This window comes from Mustela putorius, unplaced genomic scaffold, assembly GCF_011764305.1.
Source record: "Mustela putorius furo isolate JIRA1106 unplaced genomic scaffold, ASM1176430v1.1 tig00003909_pilon_pilon_pilon, whole genome shotgun sequence".
NCBI lineage: Eukaryota > Metazoa > Chordata > Mammalia > Carnivora > Mustelidae > Mustela > Mustela putorius.
The window spans coordinates 22,075,102-22,100,919 of NW_025422057.1; the positions used below are offsets into that span (position 1 = coordinate 22,075,102).

The following is a 25,818-nucleotide window of genomic DNA, read 5'->3' on the forward strand; positions in this document are numbered from 1 at the left end:
GAGAATTTTTCCCAGATGCTTAACACAGAAGACAGTGTCCTGTCAAAGACGCCTTTAGTCTTCTAGTCCTCCTTTTTCCCAAAACCTTAAAGAGTTACTACTTTAGATTCTTTCTTATTTTCCCCTACATCATCAGTTAGTTAACCCACCGTAATATCTCCTTCTTTTATTCTCTTCTGTCCATTTCTACTCCTGCCACCCTGGCACAAGCCTCCAAGATGTTGCACCATTGCATTTAAATAGACTCTTAAATGTCTCCTTAACTTTCATCCGCTTATTGCTCTAATCCAGGGGTTGGCACATTTGGTCCATCACCTGGTTTTGTAAATAAAGGGTTTTGGAACACACCTACACACATTTTTGGACATATTTTCTATGGCTGCTTTCATGATACTACTGTGGAATGAAGTAGTAGTGACAAACATTTTGTGGTTCTCAAGCCCAAAATACCTACTATCTTATTCTTTAAGAAAAAGTTTGATGGTACCTGCTAATTCATTTCTAACATAGGTGTCAGATTTAAAATACATAGCTTTGTATCTTCAGTACTATGTGGGCCCCCTCTGTGTTCAAGAATCTTAACTTCCGAAAAAAAAAAAATCTTCCTCTCCATATTTTGTTACATAGAAACACACGAGTTCTAGAGATTTCTCAACCTGGCATGAGACACCATCCAAAACTTACCTCCATTTATCTTTTTTTTTTAAAGATTTATTTATTTATTTTTTGACAGAGAGATTACAAGTAGGCAGAGAGTCAGGCAGAGGAGGAGGAAGCAGGCTCCCCACTGAGTAAAGAGCCCAATATGGGGCTTGATTCCAGGACCCTGAGACCATGACCTGAGCTGAAGGCAGAGTCCTAACCCACTGAGCCACCCAGGAACCCCTACCTCAGTTTATCTTTACAAGCCATATCCTTCAAACATCATTGTTATCTCTGGTCAGGCTGGTTTAAATGATGAACCACAAATATACAATGCTTGCCCTAAGTCTGAACTTCTGAGAATGTGCTGACAGCAGTATAATTTATACTCCCATCATTCTTCAAACTATGATATTCAATGGGCGTTTGATTCTAACCAAGCTAATTTTTATTGAGCATCTACTGTGTATCAAGGATGACACTGGGCTTACACATATAAATAATTTCATTCATCCCAAATTGCTTAACATTTTTGAGCATACCTGCCATTACGTCGTGTAATTATTCATTGACCATATATTGGGGCTTCTTTAATGTCGTATTCCATTTAGCATAAGAAATTACATTTTTTATTAAAATTATTTTTTTAAGATTTTTTTGAGAGAGAGCATGAGTGGGGGTGGGGAGGCAGGAAGAGGCGGAGGGAGAGGGAGAAGCACTGAGCAAGAAACCCAGACATGGGGCTTGATCCCAGGACCTTGAGATCATGACCAGAGCTGAAGGGAGTTGCTTAACTGACTGAACCACCCTGGGGCCCCAAGCACAAGAAATTATATTATAAAATTCAATAACTAGATGATAACCTAATAGAAAAGACAGTTAAACAAGTAATGAAAGTGGTGGCCTAAGGGCCATAGTTGAAAATACTCTATGCTAAAGAGGCAAGATACTATCACGACCTCTGTCCAGAGAGGCTGGGATAGCTTCTTGGAGGAGGTGACTTTTGAGCTGAGTATTGGAAATTGAGAAAGCACCAGAAGCCTGAAAATTCATGGTGGTTCAAAGAATAACAGGGCAGTCATGAAGGCAAGATTGTAAGGAGAAGTAGCAACCAATAACAAAAATAGAAAGTGAATAGGTGCTGTATGGAATGGAACTTCGATGTCCTATGGAGGAAGAGGGAATTAATTCAGTCCTACTGAGGCAAGGAACCTTGAGTGTTTCTGAACAAGAGAGTGATAATCACATTCTGCATACATCGTAAATTCCTGGGTGGCAGAAATTACATTTTCTATCCTTTTGTCTCCCATAGGGTCTATGGTTCTGCCGTGAACATAGCTAACATTCTGTAGAGAGCTGTTCATTGATTAGTTTCTTCTTGAGGGTGAAGCATTTCTGGTTGGCTGGAAGCCAACAACATTTCGAGTTTTGCCTGAGCTTGATAAAATGCTGACACTGACATATAAAAAAAAAAAAAAAAAAAGAAAAGAAAATATCATGAAGGTGACAAGAAGCATCAAATTCATGACATTTCTCAGTGCCTGTCACCTTCACTCCAGTGGCCAGAAGTGTTGTTTTCAGCTTTCAGCACATTTTTGGCAAAGTTGAGACTATCTTATAAAAGAGGCGGAGAGTTTATTCTTTCTTAAACCACTTAAAGTAGGGCTGGGGAATACTGGTGTTCTAAACTCCTTGAGGGTGACATGCTATTAATTATTACCTTTGAAGCCAGAGGGAAATGAGATGCAGGTTTTTGCAGCAGAAACCTTTGATGAAGTTCATAGAATGGATGGGTGTTGCTCTTCTTCCAGATGTGTAAACATCAAGCCGTCAGTCTTCTGCACTGACGGTGACAGGAATTACCAGCTGTACTAATTGTCACTAGTTGCCAGAACTAATGGAAGGCCGAGGGGATCTCAACTTTAAGTGTCTGACCTCAGGTTATGTTTGTGGCATTGGTTTAAAAACAAACAAACAAAAAGATATATCAAAATGTGTAATCTGAGCTAGTGCAGCCCTGTGGGGACTGCTTTGTTTCTTTGCACAACGAAAACCAGGATTATTATTTCATTCTGAGAACTTCATAAAGTTGGGACAATAGAAAGTCCCACTGTCTAATTTGACTTTAAGGAGAGAACCAGGATCATTCTTTTGCCCTGAACCAGTTTCCCTTGGTGTTCTGAAGCCCACCCCCACCACCACCAAGTAGGAATCAACTCAAAGGCATAGAACTCACTGTTTTATTTCGTAGCATATCCCAGGCACTTGGGTTCTGTGCTTGGCCTACGTTCATTGCCTTAGTAAAATAACAGTAGCTCCAAAGTAATAATAAATTATGCCCTGCTAGTCTTAATATCAGATGTATCAGCAGAAGTAGGTGCTCATTTAAACCTTGTGATTACAGGGAAGGGTCTCATTACAGCATCTCACTCAGACCCAGGCTCCTTTGAAATCCCAAAGTGCAAGGACATCACCTTTATCTTTATTGTGCCTGCCTCCCCTCCAGGCACTGCCATTCAATAATTCTGCCAAGTGGTATCTTTTCCTCAAGACAGAGTGCTAAACAGTGATTTATTGCTTGAATACACATTGCTTTCATGGAAGTGATTTGTTTAAAACAACAGTAAAGCACTAAATAAATTATTCATTCCATGCTAATTCTTCACTTTTATGTGCTGTAGTAAGCGTCAAAATAAGCAGCCTGTGGGGCATTTTATTTTTGCCACATTAATCTTGGACAGTTTAAAGGAAAAAAAAATAGGAAATCTAAGGAAGAGGTTCTATTTTCAAGAAAATGGATTTTTTTTTCTTTTTTCCTTCTTCTAGCCTCCTACAGCAGCCAGGCACTGTGTTCTGGTGCTTTCCCTTCCCCCAGTGTCTCTGAATCACTTCCCAGAGCCCCCCTCCCACTGGGCCCAGAGACCCCCTCACACTCCCGGTCAGCTTGTGAACCACACACATCCTTCTCTCTGCAGAGGGCCATTCACAGTGGGTCAGCAACTGGGTTTTGTCCTGGGAGATTTGCATTTCCTACGCCAGACAGGGCATTGGGTTTCTAAATTTCACTAGTGTCTTGATTTAGAATTAAAAGATTAAAAAGAGAGACACAGCAGTGACATACTTTATCCATTTCTGCAACTGATTTCCCATGTAGGACCAAGAAACCATTCTTTTCTAGGCTTTCTTATCTGTCTTTACTGAAGCCTTGTTTCCTGTGTTTGACTTGGGGACATTTGAGTGACTTTCAGTTTTTCTCACTAGCTGAGGGGTAGATAAATGGTCTTCTTGTAGACTCTTGGGAAGTTTCTCTCCTCTTTTCTGCACATGACCCTTCCGTGTTTTAGGAGTGTGGAAACGCTAACTTGGTCTCTCCTTCAAGCCCCCTCTCCAGATCAGAAGCCAAGAAGATCTAAGCTTACATAGCTGTGACCCACGCCCCGGGCCATCCCGTGTGAGGACGGCAAATACTATCACCCAGCATCGTGAAATGAATTAAATGACATACTGTGTGTCAAGCACCTGCTTGCTATAAGAACTTGAAAGGATCCCGTTTATATCCAGCTAGGGATTGCTCCTTTCTCTTTATTCCCACAGTACTTCCTTCCTGAAGTATTCAGCTCTGTGAGTCCCTACTCGGCTACAATGTGCAATGAGGGCGGGTATCTGTTTTCTCTTTTTGCCTTCTCAGTAGCACTTAGAAAAACAAATACGGATTACGGTCAGTGCCTAGAAAAACAACCAAATACATGGTAGATGGGTTGACAGACAGATAGATAGAGCTTGGCATCAAGCTGGTTGAAAGCCATGAGGTATACTCTTTGAAACTCTTTAAAGTTCTGTCTTTCGCTCTCCTAAGAGACCGTGTAGCGTGGTGATTAAGCACCTGAGCTCTGGTCTCAGTTTTTTGGATTCAAATACCAACATCCCACTTATGGGCTAGCTGATGTTGGACAAATTCCTTTAAACTCCTCTGCCACCTGAAAGTGGCAAAAAAAAAAAAAAAAAAAAAAAAAGTATTGGCTTCATAAGATAGCTAAGAGAACGTACATAGACTGGGCGCCTTGGGGGCTGGTTCAGTTGGTTAAGCAGAGGATTCTTGATTTTGGCTGAGGTCGTGGATTTGAGTGTCCTGAAATCAACCCCCAGATCGAGCCCCTGCACTCAGTGGGGAGTTTGCTTGAAGATTCTCTCTCTCTCTCTCTCCCCCTCTGTCCTTCCCACCACTTGCATGCATGCACACTCACTCTCTTTCTCTCTAAAATAAATAAATCTTAAAGAATGTACATAGATTATATTATTCAAAATGCTTAGCAGAGTGACAAAAATTTTTTAAAAAGTATTCCATAATGTAAACTGGTGATGATAATCTAGTTAGAAATGGAATTCAAATATTATCAATCTTATTCAATAGGAAAAGGAAGGAAAAGAGTTAACCAGACTAAGGTCATACGAAGAATTAAAATTGACTCTAACCAGAATCTAGCTGTTTCAACTTCTAACTGTAGGTCTCTATCCTACCACTACATAGCTAACACTTTTGAATGAAAGAACAGAAAAGTCAGTAAACCTTTGGGTTGGTTCATAGGCACGTTTTACAACTACCAGCTCTCCCAAAAGAGATTCACAGCATTGAATTGTCTAGCATTTAATTACTTCATCAGCCTAAACTTCCAAGAGGAAATCCAAAGTGTTTGGAGTATTATTCCTATGATTAGTATTTTCATGAAATAATAATACCCTTGTGTTACAATTTCTTGAATTTTTTTTTTAATCCTACTCTATTCTAGGTGATTGCTACGATAATTGTTTATGTAACTGGAATGTGTTGTTTATGCCTGGAAAAGTCCATCACCAATATACTTATAGTCAGTTAGTCAGACCATTAACACATATTGAAGTTCTTTAGGTCAGCAAGAGAACATTACGTCTGGATTCACATGCACTTGTGAGAATAAAGAAGTTTGGGGAAGACGGTGATTTGAATGTGCATGCCGGGGCCATGTCACACTTGGCCTTGTAGATCAGATTATGAAACTTAAATTTTAAGATCAATGAGAAGCCATGCAGATACTTTGAAGAGTGGGAGGGAAACACACACACACACACACACACACACACACACACACAACATTGCTGTTTTAAAAAGCAGCAGTGCAGAAGGTGCTTGGAGGGAAGCAAGACTGAAGGCTGGGGGCATTGTCAAAGGCAGTGGAGTAGCCCAGTTGAGGTGAAGTTAATGAGAGAAGTTTGTAGGGCTTAGTGACTGGCTAGCTTTGGGGAGAAAATGGGAATAGAGCCAAGAAAGATTCACTCAGCGAGTTAGCTTGAGCAATGACAGTAGCATTTACTAAGGCTGGGAACACTGAAGATAGAGGAGATTGGGGTATTTGGCATTGGATGGTATTATAATGGGAAGAGATCTTACAAATGTGTAGTGTAACCAGGGAGGAGACCGAAGCCCCAAGAGTCCATTGGCTTCCTCAGTGTCCCGGAGCCCAGGCATATGTCCATCTCTCTGGATTCGCAGCCCAGGACTGTGGGAATGGACAGCTCCATTCTTAATGAGCATCTGATATGGAATCCCACTCAAAATGGGTTTTACAGTGAAGCTAATGAAACAAGATTCAGAGCCCTCACAGGCATTGGCTCCTGTGCATGCCGGGCATTTGGGGGGAATCGTAGATCACATCATATACAGAGAGAAAGCTAGGTTGCGATCAGAAAATGTTTCTATTTTCTTATTTTTTGCCAAACTGCCTAAAGGTATCTCAGAAGAAAAGTACATGAATTTTTAAGGCACTGGTAATTTGTTGTGAGCTAACTTGTCATTCTCATAAACCTTCACCGTTAAACCTTGTTTTATTCATAATTTTGTATTCTCTTTCCTGAAGAGAGGTACTCAAATTGTGTGACTCCTACCCTCACAAAACCCGTGTCGAGGCCTGATGTTCCCGGTTGCGGTCCTCACCTGACTCCTTGATCTCTCCCCCATGTCAGAACTGGTCCCCTCCAGTCCCTCCCTCTGTACACAGCACCTCCCTCCTCCATGCTCTGAGTCCACATATGGCATGTTGAGATTAGTCCTTACTCTCAGAAGCTCCTTATTCAAGAGCAGACTCTTCTAGAAATATAACTTCTACCACTTGTCAGACAAGGTGGTTAGAATTACATGATCTTTGCAGTCCTTTCCAATTTTGTCTTAAGTTTCCTTTAAAAGAATGACAAGGTGATGGGGCGCCTGGGTGGCTCAGTGGATTAAGCTGCTGCCTTCGGCTCAGGTCATGATCTCAGGGTCCTGGGATCGAGTCCCGCATCGGGCTCTATGCTCTGTGGGGAGCCTACTTTCCCCCCCCCCTCTCTCTCTCTGCCTGCCTCTCTGCCTACTTGTGATCTCTCTCTGTCAAATAAATAAATAAAATCTTAGAAAAATTAAAAAAAAGAATGACAAAGTGCTAAATATTTTTATAACCACCCACCAGTCACCTAGATGCCATTGTAGAGGATTAGAACTAGAGTCATGTAGACTCATGTTGGTTCTGTGATTAAATGACAAGAAATATGTAAGAATCATTTAACTTCTAGAGGATTCTTTCCTCCAACAGAAGCCTTTATTATTTATTAATAGATTTTACTTGGGATTTCAAGATGTTATTTAAATTTCACTTTCAAGCCAGGATTTTAAGCTTTGAATTTCCTCTTGGGCAAATTGTGTCCCATCACACCTTAGCACTCAGACAGGGCGAACAAAAGATCTGTTAATAAAGCTCTGTTGTTATTGCTTATTTATTCATTTTTTAAAAGAGAGTAAAATGTTTCTCTTCCTCCGTGGTTCACGGAGATTTTCCCAAGGTAAAGGAAAATATTTAAACTTACCTTTCCCAAGGTAAAGGAAAATATTTAAACTTACCATATTAGCTGTCTCTGATTTTTTACCCTTATTGCTTTAGTTTCATTGTGTGGTAAGTGAGAAGAGAAAATGGAAAAAAAAAATTAAAGGCTGCATTCTCATTCTTTATGCCATTTTTATTGAGCTTCATCTTGTGACACTTGGATCACCATAAAATGCATATCTTTATTTATTGGCTTCCTGTTAGTGTGTTGTGTTAACCTTGAAAAAGCAGTATTTTTAAAAATTGAGTTAACCTCTTCAGATCCGTGAATAACAGCATAAAAACCAAGAGATGCAAAAGTAGAAAAGGAATGACTTGGTTCATTTCTTTATATTGAAGCTTAACATAAGGGAGCAGAAGAACAGAAGAGCCCCTCATCATTAACACACAGTTTGCTGCTTAATGGTGTGTTCATTTCGTGTGTGGGCTCTCACGTCGGGAGAGTTTAATATTTAGATAGTGTCTGTAATTCCGACAGAGAGTGATTTGAGAGCTTGGAGGTCTGTATTCCTCATCTCAGTGTATGGAGGAAGTTAAAAGGGAACATCCCTGTTCCTCACGTCTCTTTTTCTCTCCTTACAACCTTACGTTCTTCCCCTTTAACTTCGTCATAGGTGTTTCCTCTCTTTGTTTTCTAGATTTCGAGAGAGGAGATAATGCAAGAAATAATTTCTTACGGTTTTGTAATTCCTTATTTGTGTTTCTGTATAAGTACCCGTTGATCTAATTCAAATAGGGATTAAGTCAAAGGAGAAGTTCTGTCCGTTACCTTCTTCTGGGCGGGGCAGGGATGAGGAGAGCATCGTGTATGGTTGGTTGGTTTATGAAGCAGTGACTTGTACTTGTACTGGGTATTCTGTGTGGTTTCCTCGAATTGAGTCCTTCCCAACAACTCACGGAGTTTCCTGCTTCTCTCCCTCTCCTCCCTAGTCTTATTTGCTTTCATGGCTTGAAGCTTGGCCTTTAGCACTCTCCAGATCTAATTTTTCTATTTTACTCTCCCTCCTGTAGAGAGGTCTTACCTTGAGTATGCATTTTCCTCATATTTTGTACAATCATTTTCCTCATATTTTGTACAATCATTTTATCTTGGTACTTTTTGGAGATTACATTGATAGTGGTTATCAGGTTTTTTCTAGGAAAAAAAAAAAAGATCATTTAATTTAGCGTCTGACTATCTCTCCTAGTGTAATGTAGATGGTTAGAATAGAGTATAATTTAGAGCAGAGTAATTTAAATAGAGAAAGGGGAATATGAAACAGTTAACTTTATCTGCTAGATATCGATATATGCTTTGGGAATCATTCCCTTTTTTGTTCAAAAAAGAGGAGGAGGAGAAGAAAGAAGACTATGGAGGACTGAAGTGTTGAGCATCTCCAGATTTTGGAGAGAATACTTTTTTTTTTTTAAGTTAACAGTGTCCCTCACCTTGAAAAATAGAAAAACAAGTTCTGTTTTCAAGACTTGGGTCAAAGGACAGCTTGGGTCCATTGGGTTTGTTTGCTAAATAGAATGACCTGGTTCTAGGAAGAGAGTATAATAGCCTTTTATTACGTGCATTTCTTTGCTAGTCACTATCAGGAAAGAACTTCGACTTTCAGCAGAAGAGGGGAGAGAGATGTGAGTTGGCCTTGAATGAGAGCTGTAGTCTTTCTCACATGGAAACTCCTGGGACAGTGCTCCACAGGTCCTGTGACCTCATATCCTAGCTGCAGATGACCTCTAGAGGGGAACAGATTCAGGGGAAGATATAGCAGATTTTTACTTGAAAACATTCTATTCTCCTAAAGGGTTGTCCCGTATTCTACGGTTTGGTCTTTGCCTCCTATTGAGTCGGTCACCTATATCCCCTGTGTCTGTCTGCCTCACTGTTGGCTGTCCAGTCTTTCAAGTTCCTCGGGGTGGTCCAGTAGCCATGTAATTCACTCTCACACCATTTCAATGCCATTTGGAGGATATTACATAAAGAAACATTTTATTAAATTATGTAGATTCTTAGAAAACGTGAAGGCCATTTGGGATCCAGGACTCCCCAGAGGCCAAAATCTGTTGCTTTCTGGCTGGCTACACACCCCAAATTCATCCCAACCTTTCTCCTGGTTTTTCTTTTCAAATTGCGTGTGTGCGTGCTGGATGACCTCTGTCTGATGACTTAGGGTGCCCACGTGCGGTGGTTGTGCGCACCATCGCACCGACCTTCCAGTTCCCCTCTGAGGTCTCTTAATCCGATTTAGCTATTATTGAATTCTCATCCCTCGGATGACTCAAATGGAGTGTAATTACACATTCACATAAATCTCCTGCAAATGAAGATACTAGAAGCTGTTCTGTTGAATCCGCAGTTCGATGTGCGTGCATTCATTGTCTGGAACCCCTGATCTGGAAGCCACCAACTTCTGTGATTTAAGTGGAAGGGTCACCCCCTAACACTGGATTTCACTCAGGTTCAAAGGTTTTTTTTTTTTTAAACCAATTAAAAATGACAAATAAAAATGCCATTGACCTAAGGTCAATAAAGAATTAAAACTCCAGGGGTGCCTGGGTGGCTCAGTGGGTTGAAGCCTCTGCTTTCGGCTCAGGTCATGATCCCAGGGTCCTGGGATGGAGCCCCACATCGGGCTCTCTGCTCAGCAGGAAGCCTGCTTTCCTTCCTCTCTCTCTGCCTGCCTCTCTGCCTACTTGTGATCTCTGTCTGTCAAATAAATTAAAATTAAAAAAAAAATTAAAACTCCAGTTTATATCATATAAGGAAAACATATTTCAGGGATGTCCAGGAGAAGTCAAGTAAAGGAGTCGTCTGGCTGATACCATGTCTGATGGGTAACAGGTCTACCATACTTTTGAATTGGACAGAAAGTGAGGATCCTTCACTAACCTCTAGTAACTGAAATACTCAGGACAACATACCCTGGAGATAATGAAGCACAGTGAGTAAGAGTCTATATATATATAATGTGATTTCAACTTGTTCACCACACAACAGTTGAATACATTTCTTAGCCTCTGTGTGCCTCAATTTCCTCACCAGAAAAAGAGAGATAATTATTTGAAATACCCTTAATGATGAAATTTGTCTGACACACAGACTAGGCCTCCAATAATTGCTAGATGTTATTAATAATAGCAACTATTTACATCTGCAGCGTACTTGAACATTTTCACAGAATTTTTCCACTTCCTCTTGCTTGCGTCTCCCATTTCTAAGAGACTAAGGAGAGAGGTAACCTTGTCTCCTTTTCTCACATTTGTTTTTAATAAGTCTTTTCAGTATTTAAGTCATTTATTTAAGGTCACGCAGTGGCAGACACTACTCATCGCTACTCAGCAGCCACTACCCTCTATTTCTTGACTGGCACAGCCCATCTCTTACCATAGGAAACACCAAGTCCTCCTCCAGACCTCTGTCCTCCGCGTTTTCCCAACTTTCATTTAAGCCGTGATGTGGGCATGTGGCTCAAGACTGGTCGTTGAGACGATAGAGATTTTGCTGGAAGGGCTTTGGGGAGAGTTTCTTTTCTAATTTAACAACAAAAAAACAGATGTACAGTAGAAATCCTTCTTATCTTTGTGAGTGTAGCTGTGTCTGCACGTGGTACAGGAAGTGTTAGGACCACCTTGCAAACAGGAAGATGCACAGTGCTAATCAGGAATGCTTTTGGAGAGGAACTGTGTCTCATTATTTAAGTGATTTTTAGTGTTCTGTTTCTTTCTAACAGGTGGCTAAACCAAGACTCAAAAGTCTGGTCTCCTGATTCCAAAGCCCATGTTTGTTTGCTTGTTTATTTGTATGTTTTGGTGGAGCACACTGCCATCCTATATTTAAGGCATCCACAATAGAGCCTAACGTATCTGTGTCTTCTGATACTCTGTGTCTCCCAGGGACTGGCTGTCTTCTGACTGCTCTGTGAGCTTTCACACCTCTGGACCCGTACCCTCCTGCCCCCTTCCCTGAGAAGGGAGCCCTTACAGAGCTACCAGCTCTGTAGCTTCTCGTGACCATCAGAATCACACACGTCTTCTAGGATTTGTCTTGACTATCTTCTTTTGTAAGGATCTATACCTGATTATACTTTTCTTGCATGCTTTCTAAGAGATTTAAACACTGTCCTCTTGCTGCAAACCTTTGTCTTCCTTAGTGTAACCGTCTGTGTACAGCTCTGCCCCTCTACTTGACTGTGAGCTTCCAGGGCTTCGTACGAGTCTAATTCTCCCTTTGTGTCCTCACAGCACATAGTGGTTTATTATTATTATTATTATTATTACTTTTATCCTTGCCTCTTAAGAAAGCTTAATAAATATTTATTGAATTCAGTGTAGAGAATTTTAGAGCTGAATGTTCTTTCTTCTGAAGAAAGTTCTCATTTTCTGGGAATTAGAGAAGGTTCTTATTCTTGGATTCATGACCCCCCTAGGATTCAGGAGATCAGTGATATCATTAAAGTTATAGTCATTGTTTTATGCTCATAGATTTTATTAGATCAGATTCTTAAAGAATTCATGGCGACTCAAAGGAATGAGAACTTCTTCTTAAGTTAGAAAGTTGAATAAATGCTTTCTGAGCCAAAGACACAATCTGGAGTATGCATATTTTTAGGAAAACCACTGTTGTAAGTTTGCTTCTTTTCCCTAAAACTGGAGTGCAAAGAAAACAACCCAAAACAACAACAAAAATTCCTGGCTATTGAACGCTCCCCTTATGTTGTATCTCGTTCTTTAGTCCTCTGAAAGATTGTTCTAGATCTCTTCAAGTCTTATAATTTTTTGACCCCATATCACTTCTGTCCACAGTTTTAAAAATATCCAGCCACTGGTGTCTGGCAAGTAGAGAGAAGGCCACTGGAGACAGGGCCATGAGGAAATAGCAGGGCATGATGGTAGTTGTAGGAAAAGGATGGAGGTAGATAGCTTTAGCCCTGAACCAACCCACTGGCATCTTCAGTGTGGTTTTGCCATTCATTGTTCACCCAAGCCAGACTGTGCCACACCCCAGGTAGGTAGAGTTATGACTGTTAGCATGGATGAGTTCTGTGAGGTCTCCCCACATGTTACAATGACAAAAACACTTGCTCAGGCCAGCCCTGAATCACTAATAACTAAAAGAAATACAAAAGAATATGCCTTGTTTTATAGACTAGCACACCGTGTCACCATCTACATTGTTCTGGATTTAGAACTATAGATCTTCAGGAGTAAAAGAAACTTTAGGATCTTTTAGTCCAGATTGCTCACTGTCAAGGAGCCCAAGGACACATTTTTGTTTGCCTTGGGATTAGAATCTGTTTTTGCAGTTGGACCCAAGGGCAGAAAAGGGACATGTCTTGCTTTTCTAAGACTTCCCAGAAAAGATGAGGTAAGGTGAAGTTCAGTGGCCAGATCAAGGGTTCTGGTAGAACTGAAATCCGTCTAAATGTCCATAAGTTCTCCTACAGCTATCCTAACCTAAATTCATTATTTAAGAAGACTAGTAAACTTGCCAAGCAAGCTCCTTCAAGAAAGATTCTCAGTAGCCCTCTGCCAGGTTGCTACTCCTAAGATGAAGAATTAGGAGAAAACACTTATGGGGAAATACATGCATCCTCCTCAGGGAGTTGGGGGACTAGGAGATACACTGATGCCCACCAGTCTCCCAACCCCCTTCCCCTGGGATTCATTGTCCTAAGTTAGCAAAGGAAAAGTGTCAGTGCACTATGTTCCTTCCATAGGAAAAGAAATGGAGAATTCCTACCCTTCTACGTGGGAAGTGTGGCATAAATGTTGGTCTAGTTATTAATACCGATGTTTTCAAAAAGATATTGTGTTGAACCAGGTTACCACGAGGGTGTTATAGGGGTTCCTTAAGTGTTTGGGGTTTCATTTCTAAATTATATTTTTATGTTGGTTAAAGAAAACATGCTCGTCACATTCAAAGGGTCATACACCCCAATACTGGGCATAATGGAGACTGTCCACCTGTAAAGTTAGGTTGCTGCCATAAGACAGTCGGATGCACAGTTGGCAAAAAGGCTTGTCCTGATGTTTTGCTACAACAGAATATTTCTGGCTGCCTTTTACGGTTACACAAGAGAACGCTGTGAATAGCCATTGGCATAGCAGTGTCTCTGTTCATCTCCATGAATGCTTTTGTTTTGTAACCCAGTGAAGACGGAAGTTGGGGTTAGATGAGGGGGAGGTGGACGGATATTTCCCCCCCCCCCAGGGTCCATTGTGATGGTTGCTTCCCGCCCCCTCCAAATTTATTGAGGAATAATTGACAAATATAATTGTATAGATTTAAAGTACTCATTGTGGTGCTTTGATATACATATGCATCATGTAATGATTGCTAAGGCAGAGATAATTAATGCTTCCATCACCTTTCATAGTTAACTCTCTCTTTCTCTTGATGTTTGTTTTGTGTTATTTTGTTTTATTCGCTTTTTGGCATCAATGCTTAAGATCTACTCTCAGTAACTCTCAAATGGACAATATTGTATTATGAACTATATCACCCTGATGGACACCAGAACCTCTTATAACTGAAAGGTTATCTTTGACCTGTGTCTCCCCATTTCTCCTCCCCTCCGAACCCCTAACGATCCCCATTATATTCTGTCTCTATGAAATCAGTTTTTGTTTGTTTTATATTCTGCATATAAGTGATACCATACAGTATTTATTTTTCTCTTTCTGGCTTATTTCACCTGGCAGAATGCCCTCCAGTTTCATCCATATTGATACAAATGGCAGATTTTTTTTTTAATGGCCCAACAACATCCCACATAGACACATATGTATTGTGTATATGTACACGTGTATATATACTGCATGTATTTTTTTAATGTGATAGTTTCTTCGTGTCTACGTATAGGAGGGTGGGTGAGAGGCTGGGGTTGGTGAATTGGTGGAATTATTTGGTAGGAGCTTTGGAAGACTCTGGGAGAAGGCACAGTAGTTTGGTGTGAGCCCAGATAGTGTCAGTTTAGCTCAGTCCTAGGGAAGAAGCCCATGATCACGTCCTTAAAGAACCACGCTCATCCCTGCACAGATCCCAACACTGTTTTCTGGCACTCTCTCACCTTCTAAGGGATGGATGGTTAGAAAATAGCAGCTTGGTAGGTTGACTTCAACATGCTCTTTATACATACAGACCAAGTGATGTTCCCCCAGTAGCTTTGTAAGCAGTGGATATGGCAGGAAGGAGCCACAACGAAACAAGGGTACAGTGGCCCATGGTGCTGTGGCTCCTAGCCATGGTGGGGAATCCCTGGCCGAACCACTGCACATCGTCCCACAGATGACTGGGTGCTGAGATCCTGGCTCGGTACAGGTAGAGGTGGTTAAGCCATCGATAGTTGGATTATAGCTATTTAAAGAAAGTATCCTAAGAAATTTAAAAGGAACCTAAAAAAGCTATTGCCGTATGGTCATCACTTGCGGTTATGAATCAGGGATATTTTGGTACTATATAATGAAAACAAGATAGAGAAAGAAATGAGATGCTGATGAGTATTCCATTTTGCGTGTGTATGCATCAAAACAGCCTTGCTCTCATTGATTGGATTCATAATTAAATTCTATGCAGTTGGGCTCATAGAATTAAATCTATACATGAAAACTGTTTACCGAATGAGTAAAAATAAATTACTGTCCATATATTTTTAAGTACATATAACATTTCACTTGATGAAAAAGTTTCACTGATTTTTTTTTTTTAAGTTTGAAAAATATGCAAAATTAGTAGACATGGGGACCAACTCCCAAAAGGAGAGTTGCCTTCTCCCCTTTTCCTCATCTAATACTTGTAGTTTGGGTTGTGGGCCCTTTAACAGGTACCGATTCTATTAACTAGTATGGCTAATTAACCAGGACGGAACAATAAAGGAACAACAAGCCAGATCTGATACAATGAGGCATCGCGATGCAGGAGTATGGAGGTAAATCATGGCCACAGAGAAAGGAAAAACGAGGAGATTGCAAGGAATCGATTGGAGACATAACTGAAGGTTAGCAGGTCTCCCTTCTTTCTTGCTCACGTTCTCGAGTCAGAAAGATCAGATTGATTCAAGCAGATATACTTTGGAATGCCAGAAAGGACGCCTCTTCTGGCGCAGTATTGATAAACTGCCTGAGTGTATCAGTGGCATCTTCGTTTTCCTAGCCCCTCAAGAGGAGTCCGGGAGTGGATTTTACCTCCCTGCCGCCCTGCCTAAGAATTGCTTAAACAGGTTGTGTGTGTGTGTGTGTGTGTCTGTGTTCTCCACACCATTACAGGTTTTGTGTGTGTGTGTGTGTGTGTGTCTGTCTGTCTGTCTGTCTGTGTTCTCCACACCATTACCTGCTGGGTTAAAACGTTCCTTCTCCGGGGCTCGTCTGAATTCCACCATCAGATGGGTGTGAGGCGCAGGCTGGGCCCCGCTGAACTTCATTATTTAGTTTAAGGCCGTATTGTATCAAGAGAGCAACTACCAAGAAATGCTCTATGCCCACACCCCCATTTTCTTGGTGGGGATCTCTAGGACTATTTGGCAAAATCATACGGAGGCGGAGGGGCGACGCCACTCTGTGTCTTCCAACAAACAGCCACCCTGCTGCTGCCGATCAGCGTTCCTGGGATGGCGGTGATTGAAATTTAGCACTCAGAGTGACTTAATTGGCACGCAGACCTGTTAAGCATATGCCCCCACCACAGGTGAACCATCTGATAGACCTGTAGGGTGCCCAGTACCCACATGCTCACGTTTTGCTAAAGAAGCAAGTTCAGAGCAGGTCCTTGCAGGAAGCCTACGTGGTGGTTCAGGAGAAGGACGGTCGAGAGCAGCGCTCCGCAGAGCTCTGCCCGTCTGGGTCACCGCAGCTCTTCATTCCCTTGAACTTGGAACAGGCCTGAGGTAGTGGAGTTCTGGTTTGCTTGCTGGGAAGGAGGTGTTGGGAATCTGCTCACGCATGCTCGTGCCTTCGGTAAATCAAGGCCTGTGCGAGCAGAGTGGAACCTGGAAGGATTGAGTACTCCTTGGCAGCTTGCTGCCTTGGATTTCAAGGTTAGAATGTTCTGTGCTCACTGTGACTAGAACCGATCCCTTGGCCTTCAGGGAAAATCCTGGAAATCGATGTCAACATGTTTCTGCTGAGTGGGAAAACAGCAGGACTGGGCCAAATGTTCTCGATTGTGTGAATCGGGAGAGAAATAGAAACCTTGACAGAAAACAGCAGACCTATTCAGTTCTCGTCCTTATGTAAGAAGAGTGCATGGGGGGTGAGGATTCACTGGGAGGGAGCACACTGCTCTGTGGGTTCTCCCATGTGTCCTGGGGCTCGTGCGTTCTGGGTAATGGGGGGCCCTGGTCATCGCCGCGGATGCCGGAGGAAGCAGCCGTGATGGCTGTGAGGGTCGGAGGGACTGAGGAGAGGTAGATCCTCTCTCTGTCCACCCAGGTTGAATTGCTTAAACAGGTTGTGTTTAGGGTGTTCCTGGGTTGAATTGCTTAAACAAGTTGTGTTTGGTGAGCCCCTCCTGTCCTAACTGGACCACGGACTACCAGGCCTCATCTGTACTGGTGCTCTCCTCGGGCATCCGGCGAAATCCTGGGTTCCTAACAAATGTCCAGTGAGTGATGAATTCTGAAAGAAAGAGCTGAGTAGTTGGAGTCTCTGAGTGACGCCGCGAGCAGCCGTGGGTTCAAGTCAGAGGAGGGTTTGCCATGAAGCTAATGGAGCTGACGCGTCGGTGTCCCGAAACGCCTTTTTAAGTTTGAGTTTGTATCTTTATATTTTTTTCTTTACGGAGGGTTCCCCAAATTCTGTACACTTCAGAACCCCATAAAACATAAATATGCTCCTGTTAAAATGTTCTTACTGAGCCCGTGTGGAAGGCTAGATTCCATCCGGTGGCTTTCCAGGAACTGGACAATCAGAAGAAATGGTTAAAGCTAGTCCTACAAAGGAGAAGAAAGGGAAGGAATTGACATTGAAGAACCCCATGCAGATTGAAGAATCATTAGCATTTATTACCTATTTTAACTCCTCACAGCAAGCCTTTCTGGGTGATGGCATTACTGCTCACCCTCTTAATAGATGGGAACACTGAGGTTCACAGAAGCGAAACAACCTTCCCAGTGTGGTACAGCTACTAGGACTGGGACCCGTATCAGGGACCTAACGTTCTCCCCACCATCTGCCCAGGGGCTCTCTTGCAGGGTGCCTGTTTGACAGGTCTGCTAGCCTCCCTGAAAGCCTTCAGGCCACCAGGTAAGGAATGCCTGGATGGGCAGGTAACTCTCACTGGAGGGCAGAGGGAGAAAGTTGGGGAGGGAATCAGGCCTGAGCAGTTTAAAGGAAGGCCCTGGAAAACCCTACCCCAGTCGGTGTAAGTGATGCTGTAACAATTCATTCAATTATGTTAAGCACCCATTAAAGGAATCCTAAGTCCTCCCTTGGGCCATTTCAGTTCTATGAGATTGTAATTGTTTGAGACTAACCATGATTTCTTCTTTTGCCTTCAGGTGATTCTCATTTTGACAAAGCTCTATGACTATAACCTGGGGAGCATCACTGAGAGCTCGCTTTGGAGGTATGTAGATAAAGTGAGCTAATGGTTACTGTTACTTAAACATGACACCTGTGACTGCTGTTCCCCACCCTTTTATCCTGGGGGGGGATGATTTTTGGTTCTGTGTTCTCGCTGCTTCCCTTTTGCTTTCTGTTTCCTTTACACGTGGGTTGGGGTTGATCTCCAGGCAAGCCGGATCCTTTACTTCTCTATAGGCCCCTTGTTTTGGTCACAGGTCTTTTGCTAAACTGGTCATTGGGTTGTCTTTATGCATTTTGGTTCCCACAGTTCTCACTGACAGGTGAGCTCGTTGGAGCAGAAACAAAGAATGGAGGTGTCTTTGCAGAAGGGATCTACAGCACCGCTGGGTCAGCCGTCCCTGGCCACCCTGGCACTAGAGCTTTTTCCCTGAGTCCCTTCCTGGCCCTCAGCTCACTAGTACACAGGTGTGCACACACTCGCGTGCATGTCTTCATCTCTGGGATTCACACTGTATTGTCTCACACACAGAGTGTGTACAATGAATTCTTCAGACGAAAGCTGTTGATCCCCTAGGATCAGACTAACTCATCGAACGCCAGCACCCATGTGCAGCTGGGCTGAAACTGGGGTCGGGAATGTCCTCAGAAATCCAGCCCTCTCTTCTCTCCTTTTGTTCTGAGGGACTCTATGTTCTTCCGTTTCTGTTTGTTGGTAAATGTCTGCTTTATTGGTCTCATCCTGCTGGGTGGGGTCTTTGTCAGCCTGTGTCATGTGTCCACACCTAAACCAACCTTAAGCACAGGAGGTGCTCGGTTGGTTAAACCTGGAATCTTGTCACAGTCCCTGAGCCAGGAAGACGATGGAGATGACCCCAGGGATAATATCCAGTCATCACTGGATTGGCATCTAGCCCAGAGTCTCACTGGTCGGTGCCGTAGTTACAATGATGTTTTTAATATGTTGGCTATCACTTCGGATCAGCCATCCCTGAACACATACACTGTGTGTGCAAACGAAGTGGGAGAGGTTATACTCCTAACACAGAAGCTGGGAGTCCTCTCTGGGCAGACCCAAGCTGGTGGCTTTCCTCCACATAGGATCGGGGGTAGGAGGGGGACTTCATCCCCTATCAGTTAACATGACCAGAAAAGTCTGGTTGCTGGTTCTCGCGGTCAGGGCTGAGGTCTACAGAGACAGAGTCCAATCTGCACTTCGTGCCAAGGCTCCATCCCTGCTACACTGAACAGTGATGTGGGGTGGGAGGGATTGATCTTGCTTTTCATAAGAGCAGTTGGATTTCAGGGCCTGTCCCTGCAGGGCAATGCCGTTGTCACACAGAGGAGGGTCATGAGTTACAGGCCAAAGGAATCTACCCCACAAAAGGATTGTTTGCTAACTTTTCTTTTAACCTGACGGCTGTTTTCCAGTAGGCTTCACACTCTGTACAGGAAACCCCGAATAAATTGTTGTGTGCTTTAGGAAAACCCCAGCAGACTGAAGAGAAAGATAGAATCCGGTCTGAGGTGTCCAGATTATTGAACTCTGCCCCATGCCAGAAGGTCAATTATGCAGAGATTCGGTTCCAAGGAAATGATGGAACTAAATTAAGGTGTGGGAGGTTTGGGAGGAGCCTCCAAGAGTGCAATTCTTTAAAGCATTAAGACCTGACACTGGCTCTGTTGTTTAAATTCAGGACCCCTTCCTCAGACTAGCTTATGTTTCCTTGATAGATATCTCTAATGTATGTACATACATGAAGGTAAAAGCCAGCTTTTATTCTGCAGCGCATCTGCTGTATAAAGCGTAGTTGGCATATTGGAAAATTAAAAGATATGCAATCCTGTCTCAGTGGGACAGAGGCTATTAGCAGCCATAAGTCAGTGGGAAGGGCAGGCCCCAGGGACAGGAGGAGCAGCTTGCCCTAGACTGCTGAAAGTCAGGTTCACTGTGCTCCTTTCCCTCTACGGGGTACTGTGACCCATGCTCCAGCTCAGGGAGGATGTTTTTCTCTCATTTCAAGGCGGGGGGTGGGGGAGAGTTAATAAAATGAAAAGGACATCACACTCCTTTCTTCTGAAGGAGCAGTCTCCTTGGGCTTTGAGCTTTGAGCTTTGTGGCAGGAATCATCTGTAATGTAACCCATCTTCGGGTCAGTTTCAATGGAGGATGTATACATACACATATGCACACATAAATACGCCTGCTTATAGATACACACCTATACACATATCATACAACCACGTATGTTTACATTTTTGATCTGTCCACGGTAGTCATTTACCATGTCCGCCCCGTGTCCCAGGTCTCATTTGTGACAAACAACTACCATGGGTGCTCTATACCGTTAGAACGATCAGTTTAATACTTTGATAGAAGACCCCATGCCTTAATGAATATATGATTTATGAAAGAAAAGAGGGAAGGAGAAAAGAAAAATATTTAGAATACTTTATAAATGCTTCGATAGGGCGCCTGGGTGGTTCAGTGGGTTAAAGCCTCTGCCTTCAGCTCAGGTCATGATCTCAGGGTTCTGGGATCGAGCCCTGCATCGGGCTCTCTGCTCAGCAGGGAGCCTGCTTCCCCCCTCTCTGCCTGGCTCTCTGCCTACTTGTGATCTCTGTCTGTCCAATAAATAAATAGACTCTTTAAAAAAAATAAATAAATGCTTTGATAGGGCTTACATTTTAGGGTCGCTCACAATGACCATGTTTGGTCTTTAGGGAATCTCTTTGGGGTGTTAATATGGGAGAGGAGAGAAAGAGGTCTGGGTTAGGCCTGCTTGAAGTAAACTAGTGCCAGCTGTGGACTCGTTTTCTCCTACGTCAGTTGTTTTTTTTTTTTTTTTTTTTTTTAAGATTTTATTTATTTGAGAGCGAGAGAGCTAGCGAGAGAGAGCGTGAGTGTGAAGGAGAGGGAGAAGCAGGTTCCCTGCGGAGCAAGGAGCCCAGTGTGGGGCTCGATCCCAGGACCCTGGGATCATGACCCAAGCAGAAGGCAGGCAGACGCTCAACCAACTGCGCTACACAGACTCCCCTAGTCTTAGTGCTTGAAATTGGGGGCCTCCAGGGAACAAGCCGGATTTTAGGTCTTCGCATTACATCCCTAGCACAGAGCACTGGACTTAGCCCATGGACGATGCCCAGGAAGCCTCTGTTTTTGGACAGACCCGTGAATACTTAAATTTCCTATTCTTTCTCATTCATTTATTCAACAAAGATGTATTGATTAACTCCTATAGGTCTTAGATTGTTCTGGTCCAGGGAGGGGAACGTGGGTACGTGTACATAGATCAAGAGTACGTAAGCTCTGTCTGCCCTTCAGGTGTTCATTGTCTAGAGGGGGTCAGAGGTCTGTGTGGACAGTTCAAATGAGAGTTAAATGTACTTGTACGCAACCTGCCGTCTGTGATCCTATTGGATCGGGTACTTGGGCAGCCACCCAGAGCTGCCACATCCCAGAAGGAGATCAATCTGACGTAAACAAAGTGTCCTATAACCGTAAGTGTTGTAATAAAGACATGAGAGAAGTGTTGGTTCTTTTTGCTCATGTGTATATATTCTCTCCTCAACTAGATTTTAAATCCTTAAACCCGGCACCTTTCTGGTTTAATGATAATGGCAGTGATGCTGGTGATAACGGTGATAACGACAACAATAATAAAAAGGAACTTTTATTGGGTGGTCACTATGTGCCACGCATGGAATGAAGTGCCACGCATGGAGTATTGCATCCTCCTACTTCATTTTTATGGTGTGCTTGGGGTCATACAATTAGTAAATAATAGGCCATATACGTTCGGGGTGTTAGTTAATAAACTTCAATCATTTTACCGCTTACCTGTCTTCTGGAGTCCCCTCTGACTTCTGGTGACTCTTTCCTGTACCTAAGCAAATAAGCAAACAAAATTTTAATCATAAATCTATGAAATAAATGAGTTTTTAAAGGACTGTGACATTCTGAGCAGCTTATTACTATTCCAGAAAAGTAGTGGGCAACAGGAAAAGGGCTTCTTGTCCAACAAAGAGACACAAGCAGTTCTCAATGGAGTGCTTATTCTTTCCAAATTCCTCCCACTGAACAGTGAGTCGGGGTCAAGTGGCAAGTGCCATGGGGTCTCAGAACAGGAGCAAGGCCAAGAGGGACCTGACCTTGGAGTGATGTCCTAGAGCTTTGCACCTCACTGGACCAGCCAGCCCCAGATGACGGGGTGAGATGCTGCTGCACCAAATTGATGAGCTTCGGCTCCCACTTGGCCTTGTCATTGATTACACCTTAATCTTGGAGCAAGTTGTTGATTTTGTTTTGTGTTGTGTTGTTGTGCACTCGGGGAGTCCCACTGAGAGGAAAGGGGGATGATCTGACGCAGAACAATTAACTACACCTCAGAATCTTCTCCACATTACAGTGGATTAAGCTTTGAGATTCTGCAGAGCTGCTGGTTTTACCATATTGGAGCAAGATAAGCTTAAAGGATGAGATAAATAAAATGTCAAAATCTAGATACAGTATCTCTAAGAAGAAATATATTCATCTTTTTCCCTGTGTGCCGGGGGTAATCAGCGCTTTGCTGGAAGAGGCTTAGCTGGTGAGAAAGCTCTAGGCAATTCTGGAAGGAGCAGGAAGGATGCTCTTAAAGGGCCAGGAGCCTGCAGTGCGTGTGTCCCAGAGCCTGGCTGATGTGGAGGACTTCTCTTCAGATCTGGGGCACCATTCCAGATTCAGCTGGAGCACAAGCAAGCATCCCAATACATCTTCCAATTAGGTACTTTAGGAGTCATACCTGCTTTCTGGGGACACGGAGCGCGTGGTTAAGGTAGGGAGCATGGTCAGGCATTCTGTCTGATTCCAGCTTGGGAGCTGAGCCTGGCTCCTCGTCCCAGGAGCCACTTTGTTATCTTCTTGGGTGTTACACACAGCAGTTAACAAGAGATGCTTCTTCCCAGTGGAGTCTTTGTGGAGAGAATGGCGCAGAGTGCCTACAGGCAGCATCTGTGTGGGGTCGGCTGCGGACGGTGCTCCCTGGAGAGCGCCTGTGGTTCAGACTGACAGAAGCTGACCCAAGTCTGTGAGTGCCAGCCCTGTGGTGGCTGCGCATGAGCTGGGCATGGCTTGCCTTCCTGCTCCTTATGCGGGGGAGGAGCCAAGGGCCACTTGGGACAGGTCGTTAGTCCCTGCTTTGAAGGGTGCTTTGCTACAAAACCCAGTTTTTAGTCATCTGCAAAAATAAGAATATAAAAAATAGGGATACCCACCTTTAAAAAAAGAAAAAAGAATCCAGCTACAGTATGGTAATTTCCCAACGGGAGGACGCTTCCTGTCACACAGCTCTGATGATGTTACTCAGCCCTGTGCATGCAGATGTTTAGTGCCTTTCCAGGGGCCTCAAGGAGAGAGCCAAGCTCCCCAGCAGGACCAGGACGAGTGTTGGATTCTGGATTCTGGATTGTTTGGAGCTTTCTCTAAGTCTCACTTTCTTTCTCATATTTGTGTCACATGGAGTTGCCTGTTTGCTCCTGGAGTTAAAAGACTATCGTATTAAACCATATTGCTATGTTTTTAATCGAAAAATGTAATATATGCTCATTATAGTGAGCCAAACAATGCAGAGCAGAGACAAGTAAAAATGTTAATAGTCTCTTCCCACACAGATCTAGCTTTCCTGAGGTCGCTGACGCTAAGAGTCTTTGGTGATTCTCTCCATATCATTATGCCCTAACTCAAAAAGACCAACAGAGAGCTATATATGTCAGCATCACTTTTTTGTTTGTTTAAGAAAATAGGAGTAACTATTTGCAGCGCTCTGATAACATGTTTGTTTCACTTAACAATGAGTCTTGGGTGTCTGTCCAGATAAATATGTTAAAAAGAGTCAGGTTGATCGGTATCAGGTCATATGGATACGTATGTGGAGTTAAACAGGGGCATCCTAACGTAAGTCGTGCTTCATGCGTGCCACGCAGTGTCCTCAGTGCCTTTTACCTTCCTATCAACCTACAGAACAGGCACGACTAGTATCCTGGGTTTGCATGAGAGGAGCGAGGCTTGGAAAGCTGAGTACCTTGCCCAGCATCCTGCAGCCCGGAAGTGGCTTCTGACCAGTTATGTCCACAGAGGATCATGAATGCTTCTTAGCCCCCTCAGTTCTGTGCCCTGCTGCCTCCCCATCACCTTTCCAGTGGATCTTGAGCTCATGTCCACAATATTTGCTACTACATATATTTATTTATTTATAATCATGTCCTTACGTTGTGGTAATTTTTTTGCCGTTACTGTGGTATCCTAAATATATACATATATATACATGGGTAGCTGAGATGACTTTTTTTTTTTTTTAAAGAATTTATTTGTTTATTTGACAGAGAGAGATCACAAGTAGGCAGAGAGGCAGAGAGAGAGAGAGAGAGAGAGAGAGAGAGGAGGAAGCAGGCTCCTCACTGAGCAGAGAGCCTGATGTGGGACCTGATCCCAGGACCCTGAAATCATGACCTGAGCCGAAGGCAGAGGCCTAACCCACTGAGTCACCCAGGTGCCCCTGAGATGACTTTTTAAAAAGATTGAAACAATTCACACCCACAAGCAATAATAAATTTATATTTCCCAATGACTTCACCACCCCTGGGAATGTTCAACTTAAAAATTGAATTTAAAATTTTAATTTAAATTTAATTCAGTTGAAAATTTTGCTAGTCCTTTCAGTGACAATGGTATGTTGATCTCCGTGTGGTTTAATGGGTTTCTCTCTGACCACCGGGGATGCTGAACATTTTTTCATATGTTTATTGCTCTGTGCCTCTGCAAACCTTCTGTTCCCACCTGCCTCCCTGCCCGGGCCCCCGCCGCCTAAAGCTAAAGTAAATTGTTCCTTCCTCATTAATCCTATAGCACTTTGTGTATCTTTGACTTAGGATGGTTACCAGATACATATTTATTTGGTTCAGCTTAACAAACATCAACCAGTCCCCTGTACTGTGCCAGGCACTGTGCTAGGCAGACACTGGGGGAAAAAGGTCCAAGTAAGAAATTGTTTCTTCCCTCCAAACACTAGCAAATCTAGTGAAGGGCAGACGCCTGGTGGGTGATTGCAGAAGCGTGGCAAAGGCAGCGCGTAGTTACGCTTGAGCTATTGTCCGTGCTCCTCTATTTCCATACTGGCCTGGAAACTCAAAGACTGTGACCGTGTCTTAGTTATTTTTGTTTGTTTGGCACCTAAAAGAGAACATAGCACATATAAAATATCATTACATGTTTTTTTGCTTAGAAGCAGTATACTAAGAAAGGGTTTCGGGTTTCTGAAAACCGGGCCCGTGCCTTATACTTGTTTCTGTCCTAAATTTTTAACCTCATTCCCTCCACGTAGGAGCTACTGTTAAGAACCCCGTGCTGCATGATCTTGTGAAAGGCCATCACAGTCGATCAAGGAGTGGGAACACAGTCAGTGCCAAGTGGGAAGAGCCTCAGTTCAAGTTTGGGGACCAGTTATGTCCGTAGAGGACCATGAATGCTTCTTAGCTCCCTCAGTTCTGACACAATCTTCTTGAATACGCACATGAAGGCCATTTCTACAAGGATCTTCCTGCAGACTCTGCCCCGCTTCGTGCGATCTCTGTGAGCGTCGGGCCTCGCGCTGCCCCTCTGTGCTCCGCATTGGCCTCAGTGGTTGGCTCTCTCCCGAGTTCTCCGTTTCTCTTTTTAGCGCAGTAATGGACGAGATAACACATGAAAGCACCCATTGCCCTGATGTTCTCGTAACTTTATCAACATGAGCCCAGGAAACAAAAT

General features: G+C 43.2%; 1 protein-coding gene across 5 annotated transcripts in view; it reads left to right on the forward strand.

Moving 5' to 3' along the window:
* Positions 1 to 25,818, forward strand: part of SORCS1 (sortilin related VPS10 domain containing receptor 1) — a 511,420-nt gene that overhangs the window by 175,574 nt on the left and 310,028 nt on the right. For all 5 annotated transcript variants that reach the window (XM_045068616.1, XM_045068612.1, XM_045068614.1 and 2 more), the window contains exon 2: positions 18,011 to 18,078. In XM_045068616.1, the coding sequence (XP_044924551.1) occupies positions 18,011 to 18,078 (68 nt within the window). The remainder of the gene's footprint in view (positions 1 to 18,010; positions 18,079 to 25,818) is intronic.